The 16,093-nt window shown below is 53.6% G+C and overlaps 2 protein-coding genes across 2 annotated transcripts in view; one reads left to right on the forward strand and one right to left on the reverse strand.

Annotated features, from left to right (window-relative positions):
• Positions 1-463: 463 nt before the first annotated feature.
• Positions 464-7,906, reverse strand: FABP3 (fatty acid binding protein 3). Its single transcript, XM_027580982.1, has 4 exons — positions 7,729-7,906; positions 4,215-4,387; positions 2,202-2,303; positions 464-799 (listed from the first exon to the last, which is right to left on the reverse strand). The coding sequence occupies exons 1-4, from the start codon at positions 7,799-7,801 to the stop codon at positions 746-748; spliced, it is 402 nt and encodes a 133-aa protein (XP_027436783.1). The 5' UTR covers positions 7,802-7,906; the 3' UTR covers positions 464-745.
• A 132-nt stretch (positions 7,907-8,038) lies between these two features.
• SERINC2 (serine incorporator 2) overlaps positions 8,039-16,093 on the forward strand; it is a 48,124-nt gene continuing 40,069 nt past the window's right edge. The window contains exons 1-2 of the mRNA XM_027580949.2: positions 8,039-8,329; positions 10,600-13,721. The gene's annotated coding sequence lies outside the window, so the exon portion shown is untranslated. The remainder of the gene's footprint in view (positions 8,330-10,599; positions 13,722-16,093) is intronic.

Here is a 16,093-nt window from a genome sequence, read left to right on the forward strand (position 1 = left end):
TTATAGAGAACCAGTAGAATTTATAACCATGAATGGGCCAGGGCATAGGCGGGAGCTTAGCAGTCATCTTGGCCAGTGGGCATTGTCTCCCACCACCAAGGCACAAGCCTACATCCTGTGTCCTGAGCCTACATTCTGGAAAGACAGACCACAGCATCCCACAAAGAGCAGCTTTCCAAACCCAAGGGCCTGCAGTGCAGGATGGGCCTGAGGTGACAGTTTAGTAGCCGAACCTGGGGAAGCCCTGCCACTGATTGATTATTCCAGGTTGGACTAGCTCATATGGCTGTGTGGAGGAGAAATGTAGAGGCAAGCTGTAGGAACAGCTGTTTTATTACTGAGTGTGTCAGGTGACCAGCTACTGCTGCTCCTGAGACTGTCCGTTTCAGTCTCTCGTCCAGGGCTGCCTCTGAGTGACCTTCAGGCAGTCGTTTCTGCCCGCTGTCCGACACACAGGGAAACTGAGACTCCCAGAGTCATGTCACCAAAGGCAAAAAGGCAATTTGGTGACCTTGGCTCTGCTTTATTGACCTTAGAGCACCCTTTGGATGCGGTTAAAAAAACAAACATAACACAATGGGAGCCGGAAATGGACCCAGGCTGGTGCCACCTGACCCCAGAAGAATTTCCCCAACCCAACCAAGGTGGATTTATACAAAATGCCAGAGGAAAAAATGAGGCAATCCGGTGCTGAGTCCAGGGCTAGCCGACTGGCAGAGGAGCAGACAGTGAAGGAGTGGGCAGGTCATGCCTCTTTCTCATAAGTACGGGTGCAAACTGCACTTCCATGGGTAAGTGTCTGGAAGGAAAGACAGAGCCAGATTAGGGCAGGGGTGAGGGCACCGAAGGTACCGGAGCAGTCTCCATTCCGATGGGGACAGCCTCTCTCTTTATCCCAGTAGTCTACATTTACTGACCCCCTACTATGTGCCAGGTACTTTACATGTATTTTCTTCTAATACTTATACCAAGCTTTTCATTTAGTTAGGCACTTAATTCCTCTGTTAGAGTTTTGGGAAAATGAGCTGCGAGAGGGGAAGTGACTTGGTCAGCATCCCACGCTGTCTGTCTCTCTCCCTCGCACCATTCCTCTAGTGCCCAAGATGGCGCGTGGCACGTCGTAGACAAATAGGTAAACAAGAATGTCCAGAGACTCTTGGGGAAGGGCTGTCCTAGGCTACCAGCTCTCCATCCTTCCCTGACTTAGGCTGGTGCCGGAGCCAGAGGCTTGAGTTATCATCTGTCCAGTCTGGCATTGTGGAGCCAGGCACATGGCCTCACCAGAGTCCCATTGCCCAGTGAGTATCTGGTCCTGCGGTTCACATGCCCACCAAAGCTAGACACCTCATTCTTAACTCTGCACGGACCCCTGCTCATGGTGCTGCAAGAATACAGGGAGCAGGGTACAGTGACCCAAGAAGGTCTGCAGTGAAGACACTGGGGTGAAAACCTGAGGTCCTACAGAGTTAGGAGACAGAGACCACAGGGGTTGTTACCTCTGCCCCGGATCTGGGGCTGTTCAGTCATGGCTACATTCTTCTAGTGTAGAAGTCCCCAAGTCCCTAAACAGACTGATATGCCAGCCTGGTTGTTCCTTCCTGCCCAGGCTGTCAGGTAGTGCAGTAGGTCCGGCATGCTATACACTGAGAGGCAGTGGGGCTGGAATGAGGCGGAAGGGACTGGACTGTCATTGCCCCACCATCACCAGCCTGTCCCTGCCCAGAGGCTTTCTAGGTGGCAGTGCAGTCCCAGGGAGGAGAGGGGATTAGGAGCCTGGGATCCAGTTTGGCCCTATTTTCTACCTCTCCCGGGGTGGGGCAAGGTGGCAACACAGAGAAAGAGACTAAGGCTGTGGAGCACCTGTGGTAGCCCTCTCCCTCGCCTCTATGATGCTTGGTGCTCTGCATCACAGTCTCCTGCCACCCTAGTAGCCCATAAGGTTGGTGGTGTTAATGCCCATTTCACAGTGGGAGTTGGAAGAAGGTTACTTGTCTGAAGTCATCTAGCCTGTAAGCTGAGATTTGAAACCAGGTCTGTGTGAGGCCAAAGCTACCACACAGAAAATTCCCACCTGATACCACCCCAGCCCTGCCTCTACCCTCCACTGATCCCAGGGGAAGACCCTGGCTTTCACAACAGGCTCGACTGAAGGGGCAGTAATGGGAACCAACTGGGTGAGGCTCCAAAGTTGTCTGTCTTACCAGGATGAGTTTCCCATCAACTAGCTCCCGCACAAGTGTTGTCTCTTGCCCGTCCCACTTCTGCACGTGGACAAGTTTGCCTCCATCCAGCGTCACAGTGGACTGTGGAAAGAGGGTAGAGGCCTGAGCTGTGATCTGAGCCAGGATTGAGGGACAAGTTGGTGTCTGGTCATCGGGGCCACAGAGGACACTGCCTCTGCCCCAAACTAATGATGGTGCCAGGACCAGAGCTCAGGTGGCCTACTTCCAACCTAGCCCTGCAGGCTGTCTCATTTACCTCCAGCCTGTACTCCATGATTGCCTGGCTGGGGCCTTCAGGTGTTGGGCAAGTAGGGAGAGGCAGGCGGTATGGTGAGCCAGACAGCCTGGCTCTGAGAAGTGCCACTAGCCTTCAGAATGGGCACTTATCCTATCATCTACATGATACCCACAGCCCTAGAGCCCCTAAAAGATAGGGGCATGTACCATCCTACATCCCTGGGCAATATTGAGGAGGAGGAGTCCTGAGACTCTCCAGCCTAGTGGTGATCACACATAATGTCTAACAGACCTTGGGGAGGGAAGGTATTGGAAACTGAGACTTCCCACTTTGTAGTCCTACCTCTTCTTGGTCCACATCATGTGGCCCCTTCAGCTGACAAGTAGACAGCAACTGCCAGGTCCAGGGACTGGGTGCCCTTGGAGTGTTTCAAAGCCCTGGTCAGATGCCCACTTAGTCTTCTGGGCTCTGCCAGCCTGCATCAGCTGGTTCTCATTTGGCAGCTCTCCCGGATCTCTTTTATTTAGGAATTTGGGGGCTCTAGGTCAGGCTATGGGACCCTGGCGGAGCAGGGTTGAGTAGGAGAATCTGAGAAGGCTGTGTTTATGTTTGGGGCAGCATGAGGAGTGGGTGTGCATCCTTGCTACCACTTTACTCTTCATGCCCATCCCCCAAGCTTTTTGCCCACTCAGAACAGATTATTTTTAGCTTAGGCATCCCAGAGCTCTACTGTTTAGTTAGGGTTCTTGTCCCTCAAAAAGGTGGTCTAGTTAAGGAGGCAGACACATGGGATACGGCAGCCACCTGTCTCTAAGGTGGGATGACATCTGTGGGCACCAACCCAGCTCTGCCAGCAGTCTCCTCCACGAGGAGACCAGACCCTATCCTGTCTGCCCTGGGGCGGTTGTGAGGAAGCAGGACCGGCTCAGGGGCAAACTGACAGGGTCTGCTGGGAGGATACTGCCATAGGGACCCTCTTTAGCGGTCAAAGTCCCTTAGTTCCGTCTGCCATGCCTGGCCCAGGGGGTAGGAGGCCTGAGGCAAGCAGCAAAGACAGAGCCACCACAGGGTGACAAGCCCTGAGACTGGAGGTAGATGTCCCTTTCCTCCTTGGGAGGAGAGGCGCTAAGGCTTGGTGAGAAGACGTACAAACACACCTTAGACGATGCCCTATCCAGAACATAGCTTTTCCTGCCTGTGGGCTGGTAGAATTGGAAATGGTTCCTCAGGCTCACTGGCCAAGCCTGGGAGGTGGAGGCTGGAGAAAAGGAAGCATCTGAGTAGGTCTCCACCTCTTGTCTCTAGCTGCCTCCTTTGCTGCTGGAGGCCAGCATGACCTACTCACTCAGGGAAGAGCTCTGAATTCTCCTGGGCATTGTTCCTAAAGTACTTGAGGTCGCAGCCATGGCCACATAACTCTCCCGTCTATGGATTGGAAAGAAACCCAGAGCTCTTAAATGCCATGCACAACGTCACCCAGCTGGAGCTGGAGTTGACACTGATGTCAGAAGGACATCCTGGCTCTGTGCTGCCCACTCCCAGAGGCACCAGATAGTCCCCTAGGAGGGAGGGAGGAAAGCATGAGGACGGGGCTAGTGTGCTCCTAGCACAGCACCTGGGACATCCCTGTACTGCACGGGCTTTATGCACCTTTTTCATTTCAATCCCCCCAAATCACCTGCCCCTCAGGGTACAATAATAGGGTGCCAAGTCTCAAAGGTCTCTTAATCCCCAGACCCCCTTATATGACTCACCTTGACCTTCCTGTCGTCTGCTGTCGTCTCATCGAACTCCACCCCTAGCTTGAAGCTGATCTCTGTGTTCTTGAAGGTGCTGTGTGTTTTTATGATGATAGTGTCCCCATTCATTTCGATGACTGTGGTAGGCTTGGTCATGTTGGCCACCTGCCTGTTAGCAAAACCCACACCTGAGGGCCGGGGGAAGGTTATTAGCATGAGTAGAGTTGGAAGGACAGGGTACAAGGACCTCAGTGAACAACCTCAGGCCTGGATGTGGGGCAGAGCGAAGAGTATGAGAACTTTCAGAGATTCTGGCTGTTTTTTAAATTGTTTTCTTGTTAGCTCTGTGCAGCGAGAGACACTTGATTTCACTGGGCAGATGGGAAGTTTAAGGGACAGGCATGCCACAGCAAGTCGTGGCAGATCTGAGGTTAGAACAGGCTACTTTCTGTGTGGTAAGAACTGAAGGTGTGTTATCTCATTCAGCCCTTCATTCTCCCTGCAGGCCATGATGCTATTATCTCTACTTCACAGATGCAAAAACTGAGGGTTCAAACCCAGGCTCACAGGTCTGGAATTGGAACGCAGAACCGTTTGACTGAAGAGCTCATGTAACTGCTCAGCTGTACTGTCTCCCAAGGCTGGAGCTCAGGGCTCCCTCCCAGGGCACCTGAGCAGCTTTCCAGCCACAGGCTGAGGAAAGGAGAGAAATGTAGACTTCGCCTTTCAAAGCCTGAGGGACAGGCGTTTCCCACCTTTGGAAGTTTTTGCCCTGAAACCCACTTGTGCACCTGTCCCCTCTGTATGGCAGCAAGATATTTTCAAACCCCCTTCTCCATGACCTAGGTAGGAGGTAGGCAGAAGGGAGTGTGTGTCCCAGTGTACAGATTTAGGAGAGGCCTGAGTGCTAGTGCATCAGGACTCCAATCCAGGTCTCCTGGCTCCAGGTCTGAGGCCCTATGGGGACTCCCTGACTGACCAAAGCACGGCTTCCCTAGGTGCTGGGCAAAGCCTTCCTTGAGTGTCCTGCAAGAGTGTGAAACAAAGAACTCCAGCAAAGCCTTAACCCCTTCAGGTTACAGCCTCCCCGAGATCTGGCCTTTTGCCTCCAACCTTCCATCACGACGGCCTGCCCTTCTGCCTGCAGCAGCAGTGGTGAGCTGTCTTGCGGGGCAGAGGCGAGGCAGGAACAGCCTAGTGTGGGGAGCTGGTGTGCCAGCCGACAGTGTCACTTGCTGGAAGTGAGGTGTGGCCTGTTGGGGTTGTTTCACTTAATGCTCCTAACACCTAACAGCCCTGAACAGTAGGTCTTATTATCCTCACTTTACAAATTAGGCTTGGAAAGAAGTGACTTGCCCAAAGTCAAAGAGTGAGTCATAGACCTGCATACGCATCTAGGCTCCAAAACTTGTTCACTCTTCTCCTGGGCCATTCTCCCAGTGTGTACTTCCTCCTGGCACCGAGGCCACCAGGTGGGCCTGTGCTCACTGGTACTAACTAGGCTGGGTCTATCTGCCCCCCTGAGGACACTTGGTCTAAAACTAGAGGGGTGAGGGCAGCTTCTGCCCTGCCCGGTCAGTAAGGGACCTGGCCTTAGCCCCTGCTATTGGAGTGAGTCGGGCTGATCCCACTCTCCAGAAGAGAGCAGGGCCTTGTCACCATGCAAGGAGCTCTGTTTGCTTAGGACCTACCCAGAATTGTGGTGTGTTTGAGAAAGGAAACCACTGTGGGGTGAGTGAGGGACTGAGCCAAGAGAAACTGAGACCAAAAATGGGGCTGATGATTTTGGAGGCTCAGAAAGAGCTGGGTTCTACTTAAAAATGAAGTGGAAGCTATTTACACAGAGCTGAGGATGGTCTTTTCTCCCCTATGGACCTCTCATCCTTTCCATCTGTGTATGGAGAAAAGCAGGATGATACATTCTAAGCCCTGTAGCCCAAATCTGCCCCTTATTTGGGGCAAAATAAGGGAACAAGTGTGGTAAGGATGTTGCAGCTCACTTCAGGGACATAGGTCTTCAGTTGGAATGTCTGCTATGGGAGGCTTGGGGGGAGGGGCTAACTCTGGGCATCCCAACTTCCCAACAGCTGCCCAGGGCCCACTGCTCCAAGAGGGGCTACTTTCCTGGAGTCAGTGGGCATAGTACCCAGCATACTATGGTGGGGCATGAGAGCTTTGACCTCAAGAGCCAACACTTGTGGTCCCTATTTCAGGAAAGGGTTAGAAATAGAGGGGAGAAATGGGTCCCCCACCCCTTATTTGGGTACCTGCCAGAATCAGCCCCCCTTCCCTGATAGGAAAGCATGGAATGTAGCTCAGCTATGAACAATATTCTGGTTTCCCTGTCCCAGCCTGGGCGGCTAGGATAATCTCATAGCTGGGGATTTAAGAGAAAGGGTATCCACCTTCTCCGTCTAAGCCCGTAGTAGGAGGGAAGGGGTGAGGTCAATCATTAGCTAAGCAGTTCCTACCACTCCCACCCCCAAGGTCCATAGTGGAAACTATTCTGGGTTACACATCTAGAAATCTAGGTTTTCATATCAGCTCTGCTGTGGGATTGATCTGACTAGTTTGTACTCTCTCTGGGTCTCAGTCTCCCCATCTGTCAAACTAGGCACGGCATGGGGGATCTCCAAGGACCTCAGGTATAATGACTCGAATCTTTATTCTTCCCCATCCCAACAATCACACCCTCCTAGACCTCTCTGCCTTTAACAGATCTTGGCCTTGCTCCAGGACCCTGCTGCACCCAGGGAAGTCTAGTGGTTTTCTCCACCAGACCCCTCCCCAACAAATGGCTGAGCCAGCAGGTGATGGGTCCTCCCACCCCACCCTACTACTAGGCTTACTGACAGTGATTAAAGCCTGGTTACACACCACTGCAGAAGGACGTTAGAGACTGCATGGTGAGAGAAAGGGTATCCTCCTGCAACCATCCTTTCTCTAGTTCAACATGGAGGGGCGGGGTTTTTTGCTAACTGTGCGGGGACCCTATCTCGCCTTCTCATATCCCATTCCCCCGCTGTTCCCCTCTCTTCCCATCTCCCTCCTCCTAGGAGTTTCTACTTTTTTGTGCCATAGTACATTCCCCAACCGCCCCATTCCCTTTCTGTATTCACACTTTCCAATCCGTAAACCACCCATGTTCCTGCTTTTTTCCTCCTCCAGCTAGCCTCCCACCTTCTGCGATGGATGCTTCCTTTTTGCACAAACCCACCTCTCTCCAGATACTATGTATACCCCTCTTCCTCGAAAGCGCCTCCATGCCCCAACATCGACCGGCACATCTTGCCTCCTTGCGCCTCTCTACCTGGGAATCCCTCTAGCCATGTTCAGACCAGAAAGCCCCCTTCCAACAGGCCTCGCGTGCCCTAGCCCAGGATGCCACCTTCTCCGCGTCCCCTTGCTCCCCCACCTTGAGCAGGAGGGATGCAGCAGCCGTATGGGGTCTAGCCAGCGCCCGAACGCTGTGCAGGGCTGCGCACGCGGCCAGGCCCTCTCCAGCCCAGTATCCCCGAGACGCGCTCACCAATTGACTTCATGTAGTCATCGAAATTCTTGCTGTCCACTAGCTTCCAGGTGCCCACGAAGGCGTCCACCATGGTGAGGCTGGGCTAGGCGAAGAAAGCGGAGGCGACAGAACCGGCGTGCAAGGACTCTGGGACCCACGGTTCTCAGCCCGCGCTGCCGCTTTAAATAGCCCTTGTATCACGTGGTGAGGCGGGGCCCACACCCCCAGCTCCCGAAATAGGAAGCCTCGGGCTGGCGCTCACCCGCCCCGAGCTGGCTGCCCATCCCCCCCGACCCGCCGAGGGGGAGGGGGCAGCCAGTGGCGCCGGGCTCGCCTGCGTCAGCGCGGGGGCCCGGCCTCCGAGTCCCTGCCCCGCGCTGGCAGGACCTGCTCCCTTCCCTGGCCTCAAGGCGCTCTTCGCCATCTGAGAAGGAAGCAACTGGGGGCGCGGTGCCCGCGAGGTGGGGCGCGCGCCGCCGACACAGTCCCCCAGTGTATCGCCGAACTTGGGGTTAGAGCAGAGATGAAAGACGAGGAGAAAACGCCCTTGGGCTGATGCCCACGCGGGGAAAGCTCTGGCTGACTCTTCGCGGCGCAGGCATTGGTCCTCATTTTGCAGGTGAGGAGTCCAAGGCTCAGCGGGGAACTTACAAGGTCGTAGGAAATAAGGCGAGGGTTCGCTGGAGCCCAATATTGCAAGCTTGGTCTAGGTGGCCTTGGAAGCCGCGTTCTCCCGCCACTCCCCACTTGCCGGTGACCGGAAGAGTCACCAGGGGCACCGTGGGCAGCTGAGCTACCCCTGTGCCCTCCGCCTGCTTGGGGCGAGAGCTTGACCCATCCCGCCGTGCCCTTCCCGCCCCGCACGTGCTCGCCCCTCCCTGTGGAATGTCTCCTGCGCGCGCCTTTCCTCCTGCAGTGCCCCTCCCCGTCCACCTTAACAACGCTTCGGGCTCCTCTGACCTCTACGCGGGGCTCTGAGCATTTCATCAGGTTGTTTCCCCCTCACCTCCTTCAGAAATTCTGGCCCTCCAGCCAGCTCTTCCAGGCCCCGGGGCGACTCCCCACCTGCCGCCCTTCTTTGACCTTTGCACACCTGCAAGCAGCTTGCACTTTCACGGAATGTCACCTCCTTGAAAGACCTCCCGCGTGGTTGACCCTTTTTAAAGCGCTTTTAATAGTAAGATCACCTTGTATTGGTATTTATTTCATGCTGAGGGCTTTAAGTGCATTTTCGCATTGAACATGCCGAACAAAGTCCACGAAGTAGGTTTTATAACTACTCCTGTTTTACAGATGAGCAAATGGAAGCTTGGAGGAGCCCATTCATTTCTTAATCCAGCAATTATTGAAGCGCCTACTTTTTGCCAGGCCTTGGGCTGGGCTGAGGAGAGACAACCATGAATGAGACACACACTCACATCGCTCACTTTTGAGTAGACAGACACAAAACTAGTGTGACTCTGAGGGGAGTCCTGTCCTGATCTAGGAGCTCAGGGTAGACTTCCCAGAGGAAGTGAGGGGTAAGCGAATGCCTAACAGATAGGAGGCTCTGCATAAGGGTGTTGTGCCCAACAGAACCTCAGCCAGCAGAGGTTCACGGTTAGCGGGGGGCGGGGGGGGGGGAAGTATCTAGGAGCCATAGGCTCACTAGCCCTGGGGTCCTGCCAGCTCATTATCCCACTGACACTCCTTCCTGGGCCTCTGTTTCTCCCCTACCTCTGACTTTCTGGGAAGAAGCCAGGGAGGAAGAGCCCTCTCTTGCCCAAGGTCCTGGTTCTTTGGGGCAGGTCCACTTGCCAGAAGACAGGGGCCTATTTCTGCCCAAGCTGCCTGGACAGGCCTTAGGGCTGGGAATGGAGCCCTGGTGACCTCATTGCCGGAGCAGGTGCAAGGGAGGGTTGAGGGAGAGAGTGGGATGGTTCCTCAAGGTCACAACCTTTAGGTTGTGGGACTGAGTAGGTGGAGACCCAGGGGCCAGAGCTGTCTCCCTCCATGGTCCTCACGATGCTGCCGGGGAGAGCTGGGGCTGGGGTGGGTAGCTGCGGGCAGGTAGATCTGTGTGCCAGTTCTGATTCCCTGGGGTACTCGCTTTGTGGCTGTGGGCGATTCCCTTAAGCCACTGTGAGTCTCTGTTTCATCTTGAAAATGGAGGTAATGACAGTATTTACCCCTTCGAGGGTTATGTTTGGGGATCAAATGAGATAATGCATTTTAAAATGCTGAGCATGGTGGACCTCATGCTCGCTGCCACTGCTGTTACTGTTCCTATTATCCGCGGACAGTGCAGGGGTCTCAGACCTGCTCTCAGCCCTGCCCCTCACCTGCTGGGCCCCCTACAGCAGATTGCTTGGCTTCTCTAATCCTCAATTTTCTCACTTCCAAGACAAGATTAGAACCTGCTGCAGTGGTGAGGAAGGGACTGCAAAAATCTTCGGGAGGGTTGAGGGGGACACTGCTAGAAAGTCCTTGTGACCCCTCTCTCGGGCCCTGCCTCCGCTGAGCAGCATGGAGATAAAGCCCAGACCCACTAGCCTTGTTGCCGTACCCTCATCCCCCCACCACGCCCAGACCTGGGTCACCGAAATTGACTCCGAAGCCACACCCTATCTACTTTCCACTGAGCTTTCATTCTTCTCCCTTCCAAGTGTGCACAGCTTCTCATCCCTCTCATTACCTGCATCCTCCTTGCCCTGTTCTCCTCACCGCCTTTGGGGAACGAAGGGCAAGGGGAGGGAACTCGAACCCTTCCCTTTTCCTGCCTCTCTCTCTCACCCTGGCAGACCCAGATGTGAATACAACATCTGGCAGGCAGCAGGACCGGTCCCTGCCAAGAGCATCATCTGCCCAGCCCTCACCCTGTGGTGATGTCACTGTTCTGTGTTTCCACAGCAACCGCAGGCTGGGAAGATGGAGAAGAGGAGCGCTGAGTAACCATGAGAGAGCCAATGAGAGGGGCCGGCTGCACCGGGTGATCTGTGGGGCCATGGGGCGGGGCGGGGGGGGAGCACGAGGAGGCCTACTCAGCATCTCCAGCTCTGCCCTGGACCCTCCCTGCCATCTGGATGCCTCCAATAGGGGATGTGCTGCTGGCATGGGAAGAAATGTGGGAGGTAGAGGCCAAAGAGGCTGAGCTGGAGCCTCCACTGACCCAGGGACATAGACACCCCCCCACCTTTGCCCCTTTAGGGCCTCAGTCTGTGGATGCTGACTGCCCCCACCGCACTCCACCCCCAGTACCTGCATCTGGACATTTTTTCTTTGGATGGTAATGGTGCAGCTCTCTGCCATGGAATCAAGTTCTTAACCCTTCCCTCCACACCCCCCACACCCTCCCCTGGTGCATGATGGGTTCAGAAGCAGCACCTTTGGAAAGAAGCCTGGTTCTACGTCCCAAACCAAGTGAGTCTCACTCCAGAGCCCCTAAAGCTAGGGAGGAGATAGATTCACTCACTCATTCACTCATTCATCTATTCATTCAATATTTCGTATACTCATTCATTCATTCATTCAATAATCCATATACTCACTAGCCACTTACTAGCTAGAGACTAGGAGCCAGTCCCTTCCCCTTCCTCTCCTTTCCTCCCAAATGGAGGAAGGCCATCTACTCTCAGGGTTGACATGAGGATTAAAAGAGGTAACATATGGAAGCCTAACACACACAAATGCTCAGTGAAGGGTGATTCCTTTCTCCCTCTGGGTCTCACCAGGGTAGTTGTCCCAGAGATACACATGAATAAGCCAAGGTACTTTGAGACATTGAACCAATAGCAAAGGATCTAGGTCTATCTCTGTCTCCTCACTTAGGTCACTGAGTGCCTATAGAGACTGCAGAGAAGTTTCCACATTTCTCCCTTTCTCTCTCTTCAAGTAATCCATCCATTTTGCCAATCTTAATTGAGCACCTCCTGTGCCCAGACACTGTGCTGGGCTCAGTGGGGACCCAGGGGAGAGCCACAGCCCCTGCCCTCCCTGAGCTCACTGTGTAGGGGGATTGCAGCCACTGTGGCAGGAATGCAGTGTTCTTTCTGCCACTAGGAAATCACTTCCTCGTTCCCCAAGAGTTCTAGCTACTCTGAGGCCGAGGGAACAAATGATGGTAAAAGATAGGGTTTACTCAACACCAGTTTGCTTCTGAGAAGTTGTTGCCTGTGGCACCTGCTCCCGGGAAGGAGAACAATGGCTCTCTCTGCCCAGGGAGGAGAGGGGCCAGCTCAGAGTGGTGGGGCAGGCACCTCTGCTTTCCCAGAAACCAGATGTCCTCCCTGCTGGCAGAGTAAAGGCCAAACTCTTCCGCCTTGCTCCATCTGTTTCATTAGTTGAATATTACTGAAATCCTGTTCCAAGAATAGTGGCTGGCAGATAGTAGGAGTTAATGAATAAATATTGAATGAATGAATGAGTGAATGAATGAACGAGTATATGGAATACTGGATGACTGAGTATATGGATTATTGAATGAATGAATGAATGAATGAGTGAATGAGTATATGGAATATTGAACGAATAGATGAATGGGTGAATGAGTGAGTGAGTGAATTTATCTCCTCTCTAGCTTTAGGGGCTCTGGAGTGAGACTCACTTGGCTTCCCATCCTGTGCCTTACTTATAGACCAGCTGTGTGACCTTGGGCAAATCACCATATCTCTGTCTGTATTTCTTTATCTGAAAAAAAGCACATCACAATTCCTACCCAGCCGGCCTCCCAAGGATTCTAGGAAGATAAGGTAGGATAAGCTTGGGAATGCAGTACAAAGGTTAATTGTTTTTCTTCTCAGCCTCCTTCCCAGAAGGCACCTGACCCTCCACAACCCCCAGGCTCTGGCCCCCACCCCACCTGCCTCTGCAAGCCCTCCACACTGCAGCCACTCTGCCCTTTTGTATCTCAGGCAGGTGCCATGTTTGTGTCTTGTGTTTGCCTAGAGTACTCTTCCTCCCTAGCTGCTCTCCTTTAGTTACTCCTACTCACTCTTCAGCTTAAGAAGCCCCATCCTCCCTATCAGAGCACTGACCCTGCTTTCATGTGGTCCACTCAGCTCTGAGTCTGCCTTTCCTATTACACCAGAAGCCCTGTGAGGGTGGGGACCCAGTTGGTGTGGCCGTCTGCCATGTCCAGAGAGCCTAGTACAGGGCCTGGCACGGATCTGGGGAGTGGATAGTCTCTCCAGAGCAAAGGAAACCACCTGTCCTCTTCAGTGTTCTCTGTTGAAAATTCCGTCCCTGACCCCCCCCTTTCCTATGACTCTTAACTTTTCTCCTGCCGAAGTATCCTGTCTTGTATTCTCTTTTTCACTCCATCCCTGAGGTTCACGAGACTGGGTCATTTCCAGTGGGTGGTGGGGCTCCAAGTGCTCCCAGGTGAGAACTACCCTTCTGGGCACATAGGTGTAGCCAGAATCTCAACTGGAGCTCTCTTTATTTATTTTTAAATTATTATTATTTTTTTTAAGTAAGCTCTACCCCCAATGTGGCGCTTGAACTCACAACCCCAAAATCAAGAGTTGCATGCTCTACCGACTGAGCCAGCCATGTGCCCCTACAGTAGCTCACTTTAGGGACAGCTCTGTTCCCAGGAAGTAATCAAACCAGATCCCAGACTTGGGGCTGCCCCTGGCTACTTTCCCACTGCTCCTCTATCAAATGAAAAAATTTGCCTCTGCAAAACTACAAATAATGTTAGATTAAAGTATAATTAGGGAAACCTAATGCTCCTAAAACAGCACCTCACACCACCCTGAGGTGTGGGTGTGTTCATGTACCATGTGACCTGGCACCAAACCAGATGGTTCAATGGTCCCTCCCCAGAGTTCACTTCATTCAGGAACAGCTTGCTCAAGATTCTGGAAAGATGCAGGTAGCTCCAGGAGACCTGATGAGCCTGGGTGGTGTGGACAGCTGACCACTGTGTGTCCTTAGGTGAGGAGAGCTGGTTGGCAAGCCCTGGCAGGGGGCCTGGCAGAAAATGGATCTTGGACTTGGGAGTCTGAGGCCAGGTGTGTTCCGGAAAGCAGGTACACAGTCAAGGCTGTCAGCCTGGCTTTGGCTTTTTTCTTTCTTTTTTTTTTTTGGGACCTGGGATCTTGGGGTTGGCTGGGGCCAGTGGTGGGCAGCATCTGTGGGCTCTGTAGTAAACAAAGATGCTAGATAGGAAAAGGAAGGAAGAACTGGGTGGTCTTGAGGATGACCAGGACTGAAGCCTGTGGTGAGAGAGTTGCCCTCCTAGAGGTAGGAGGTGGGAAAACCAGGAGATTAGAAGGATGGGACCAGGGTCAGGGGGGTGTGATGTCAGATGAGCAATGGGGTTGTTCAGTGCCGGGATAAGAAGAGCCCAGGGTGGTGTCAGGAGCCAAGGTCACTCTCTCCAGTTGATGAGTCACTGGATGAGCTGTCAGGAGCCAGGAGGAGGAGGTGGGAAGACAGCAGGGCAGTTGGGAGACATGACACCAGCTGTGTGAACTTGACCGGTCCATCTCTCCGGGCCTATTTCCTTTGCTGCGTGATGGAGGTAGTAATGTCTGCCTTGCAGGGTTGGAGGAAGGAGTCCATGAGATCGTGAGGGTAGGGCCTTCACGTGCTGTGCAGTGTGGTGCAGAAAATGCTTGCTGTCTTGTGAAGTGCTGGGCACTGGGTTCAGCAGCCTGCAGCCTTGAACACTTCTAATTCTGACAGTAACCCAGTGATGCAGGTACTTTCGTTCCCATCTCCCGTTTACAGATGAGAGCCAGGAATTGGACCCAGGACCCTGGCCCTAGATCTTATTCCACACTGCCCTTCCCCGCGGTAATCCTTGCCCTGCCTTGCTCTGTGACCTTGGGCCAGTCTCTTCCTTGCAGTGACCCCTCCATGGCAGGGGGTTGGGCCAGATGAGCCCTTTAATCCTTCAAGCTCTGGCACTTGGTGCTTCAGGAAGGGAACTTCCAAGTGGGGCAGAGGGTGAGGTGGGGCAAGAACCAGGAGAGGACAAACTTTTCCAGCATCCCCGCTCCAATCCTGTCGCCTCCTCAGTGGGTAGGCTGGCAGGCTCCCCTTTGCCCTACAAGCTGTGGGGCCAAGGGAGCAGGTGATGCTCAGCCCTAGCCTGAAATACTCACTGGTCACTGAGGGTCACTGAGGTCTAAGTGCCAGGACTGTCCACTAACAGGCAGGGCCCATCTGCCTTGGCTAGCAGACCCCAGAGGTCAGTAGGGCTGCCTGAGTCATAGTCTTTGGTCTGCACCCACCCCCCACCTCCTCACTCAGCGTCAGTTTATCTGGGGGCCCGGCCTGGTCTGGTCTGGACCCAGGGTTGTGGCTATTTCTAGATGCCCTCCCTGTCTCCTTGGCCTGGGCCTCCATTCTCTCTCTTCCTCTTTCTCTCATTGAACTTGATGGCCACTGGCTTGGTGCCTGGACCTATGGTGGGTACTGACAACCAGCAGATGGCCCAAACTTGGTTCCCATCCTTATAGAGAGAGGGGAGAGGTGGACGTGTTTACAGATGATGACAATACAGAAAGGCTGTCATTGTCCCACATGCAAACTGCACGTGGACCGAGGAAGGCCAGAGGAGGGAGCCACCCACTCAGCCAGGATAGTCAGGAAAGGCTTCACATAAGAGGTACCCTTTGGAGTGGGTCTTGAAGGATACATAGAGTCTGCCAGGTGTGGGCTGAGAAATGGGGAAGGCAGAGGAAGAAGAGACAGTTAAGGAAGGATGAGATTTTCCTGGTGATTGATCTGGGATGAGGGCAGAGGATAAAAGTGGCAAGTGATGGGCGCCTGGGTGGCTCAGTTGGTTAAGCGACTGCCTTCGGCTCAGGTCATGATCCTGGAGTCCCGGGATCGAGTCCCGCATCAGGCTCCCTGCTCAGCAGGGAGTCTGCTTCTCCCTCTGACCCTCTTCCCTCTCGTGCTCTCTATCTCTCATTCTCTCCCTCTCAAATAAATAAATAAAATCTAAAAAAAAAAAAAAAAAGTGGCAAGTGCTAAGATGGGAAGATAGTTTCGGGCCAGACAGGAAGAGGCCTTGCCCACCATCAAGGAGGCTGGCCTTTCTTCCAAAGGCCCTGGGGAGTTCATTGAAGGCTTTGGTAGGGGAGCCTGAGGATCTGACTGAGATTATACTAAGAGTTCTCTGGCTATTGTTTGGGGGCTGGACTGGACACTGGTCAATTAGGAGGCTGTGGCAGCTGTCCCAGGCTCTCACCCACACCAGCAGCCAGCAGGCGAGGGGAGGGGCATGGACACACCTCTCCTAATTAAAGGCATGACCTGGAAACTGCACACATCTCTTCTCTCGGCCCGAAATTAGACACAGGGCCACATTTAGCTGCAAGTGAGATGGGGAATCATGGTCATTATTCCGGTCTGCCTGCAAGTCTGGAAAATGGGGAGGACAGCCATC

This window comes from Zalophus californianus, chromosome 4 (genome assembly GCF_009762305.2).
Source record: "Zalophus californianus isolate mZalCal1 chromosome 4, mZalCal1.pri.v2, whole genome shotgun sequence".
Lineage (NCBI taxonomy): Eukaryota > Metazoa > Chordata > Mammalia > Carnivora > Otariidae > Zalophus > Zalophus californianus.

Bases quoted from the DNA above. Each gene is read 5' to 3' on its own strand.
- FABP3 (XM_027580982.1), bottom strand. From the start codon at position 7,801: ATGGTGGACGCCTTCGTGGGCACCTGGAAGCTAGTGGACAGCAAGAAT. The intron at 4,388-7,728 runs GTGAGCGCGTCT...CCCGGCCCTCAG, and splicing joins TGACTACATGAAGTCAATTG to GTGTGGGTTTTGCTAACAGG. The intron at 2,304-4,214 runs GTGAGTCATATA...CTCTTTCCACAG, and splicing joins CAGACGACAGGAAGGTCAAG to TCCACTGTGACGCTGGATGG.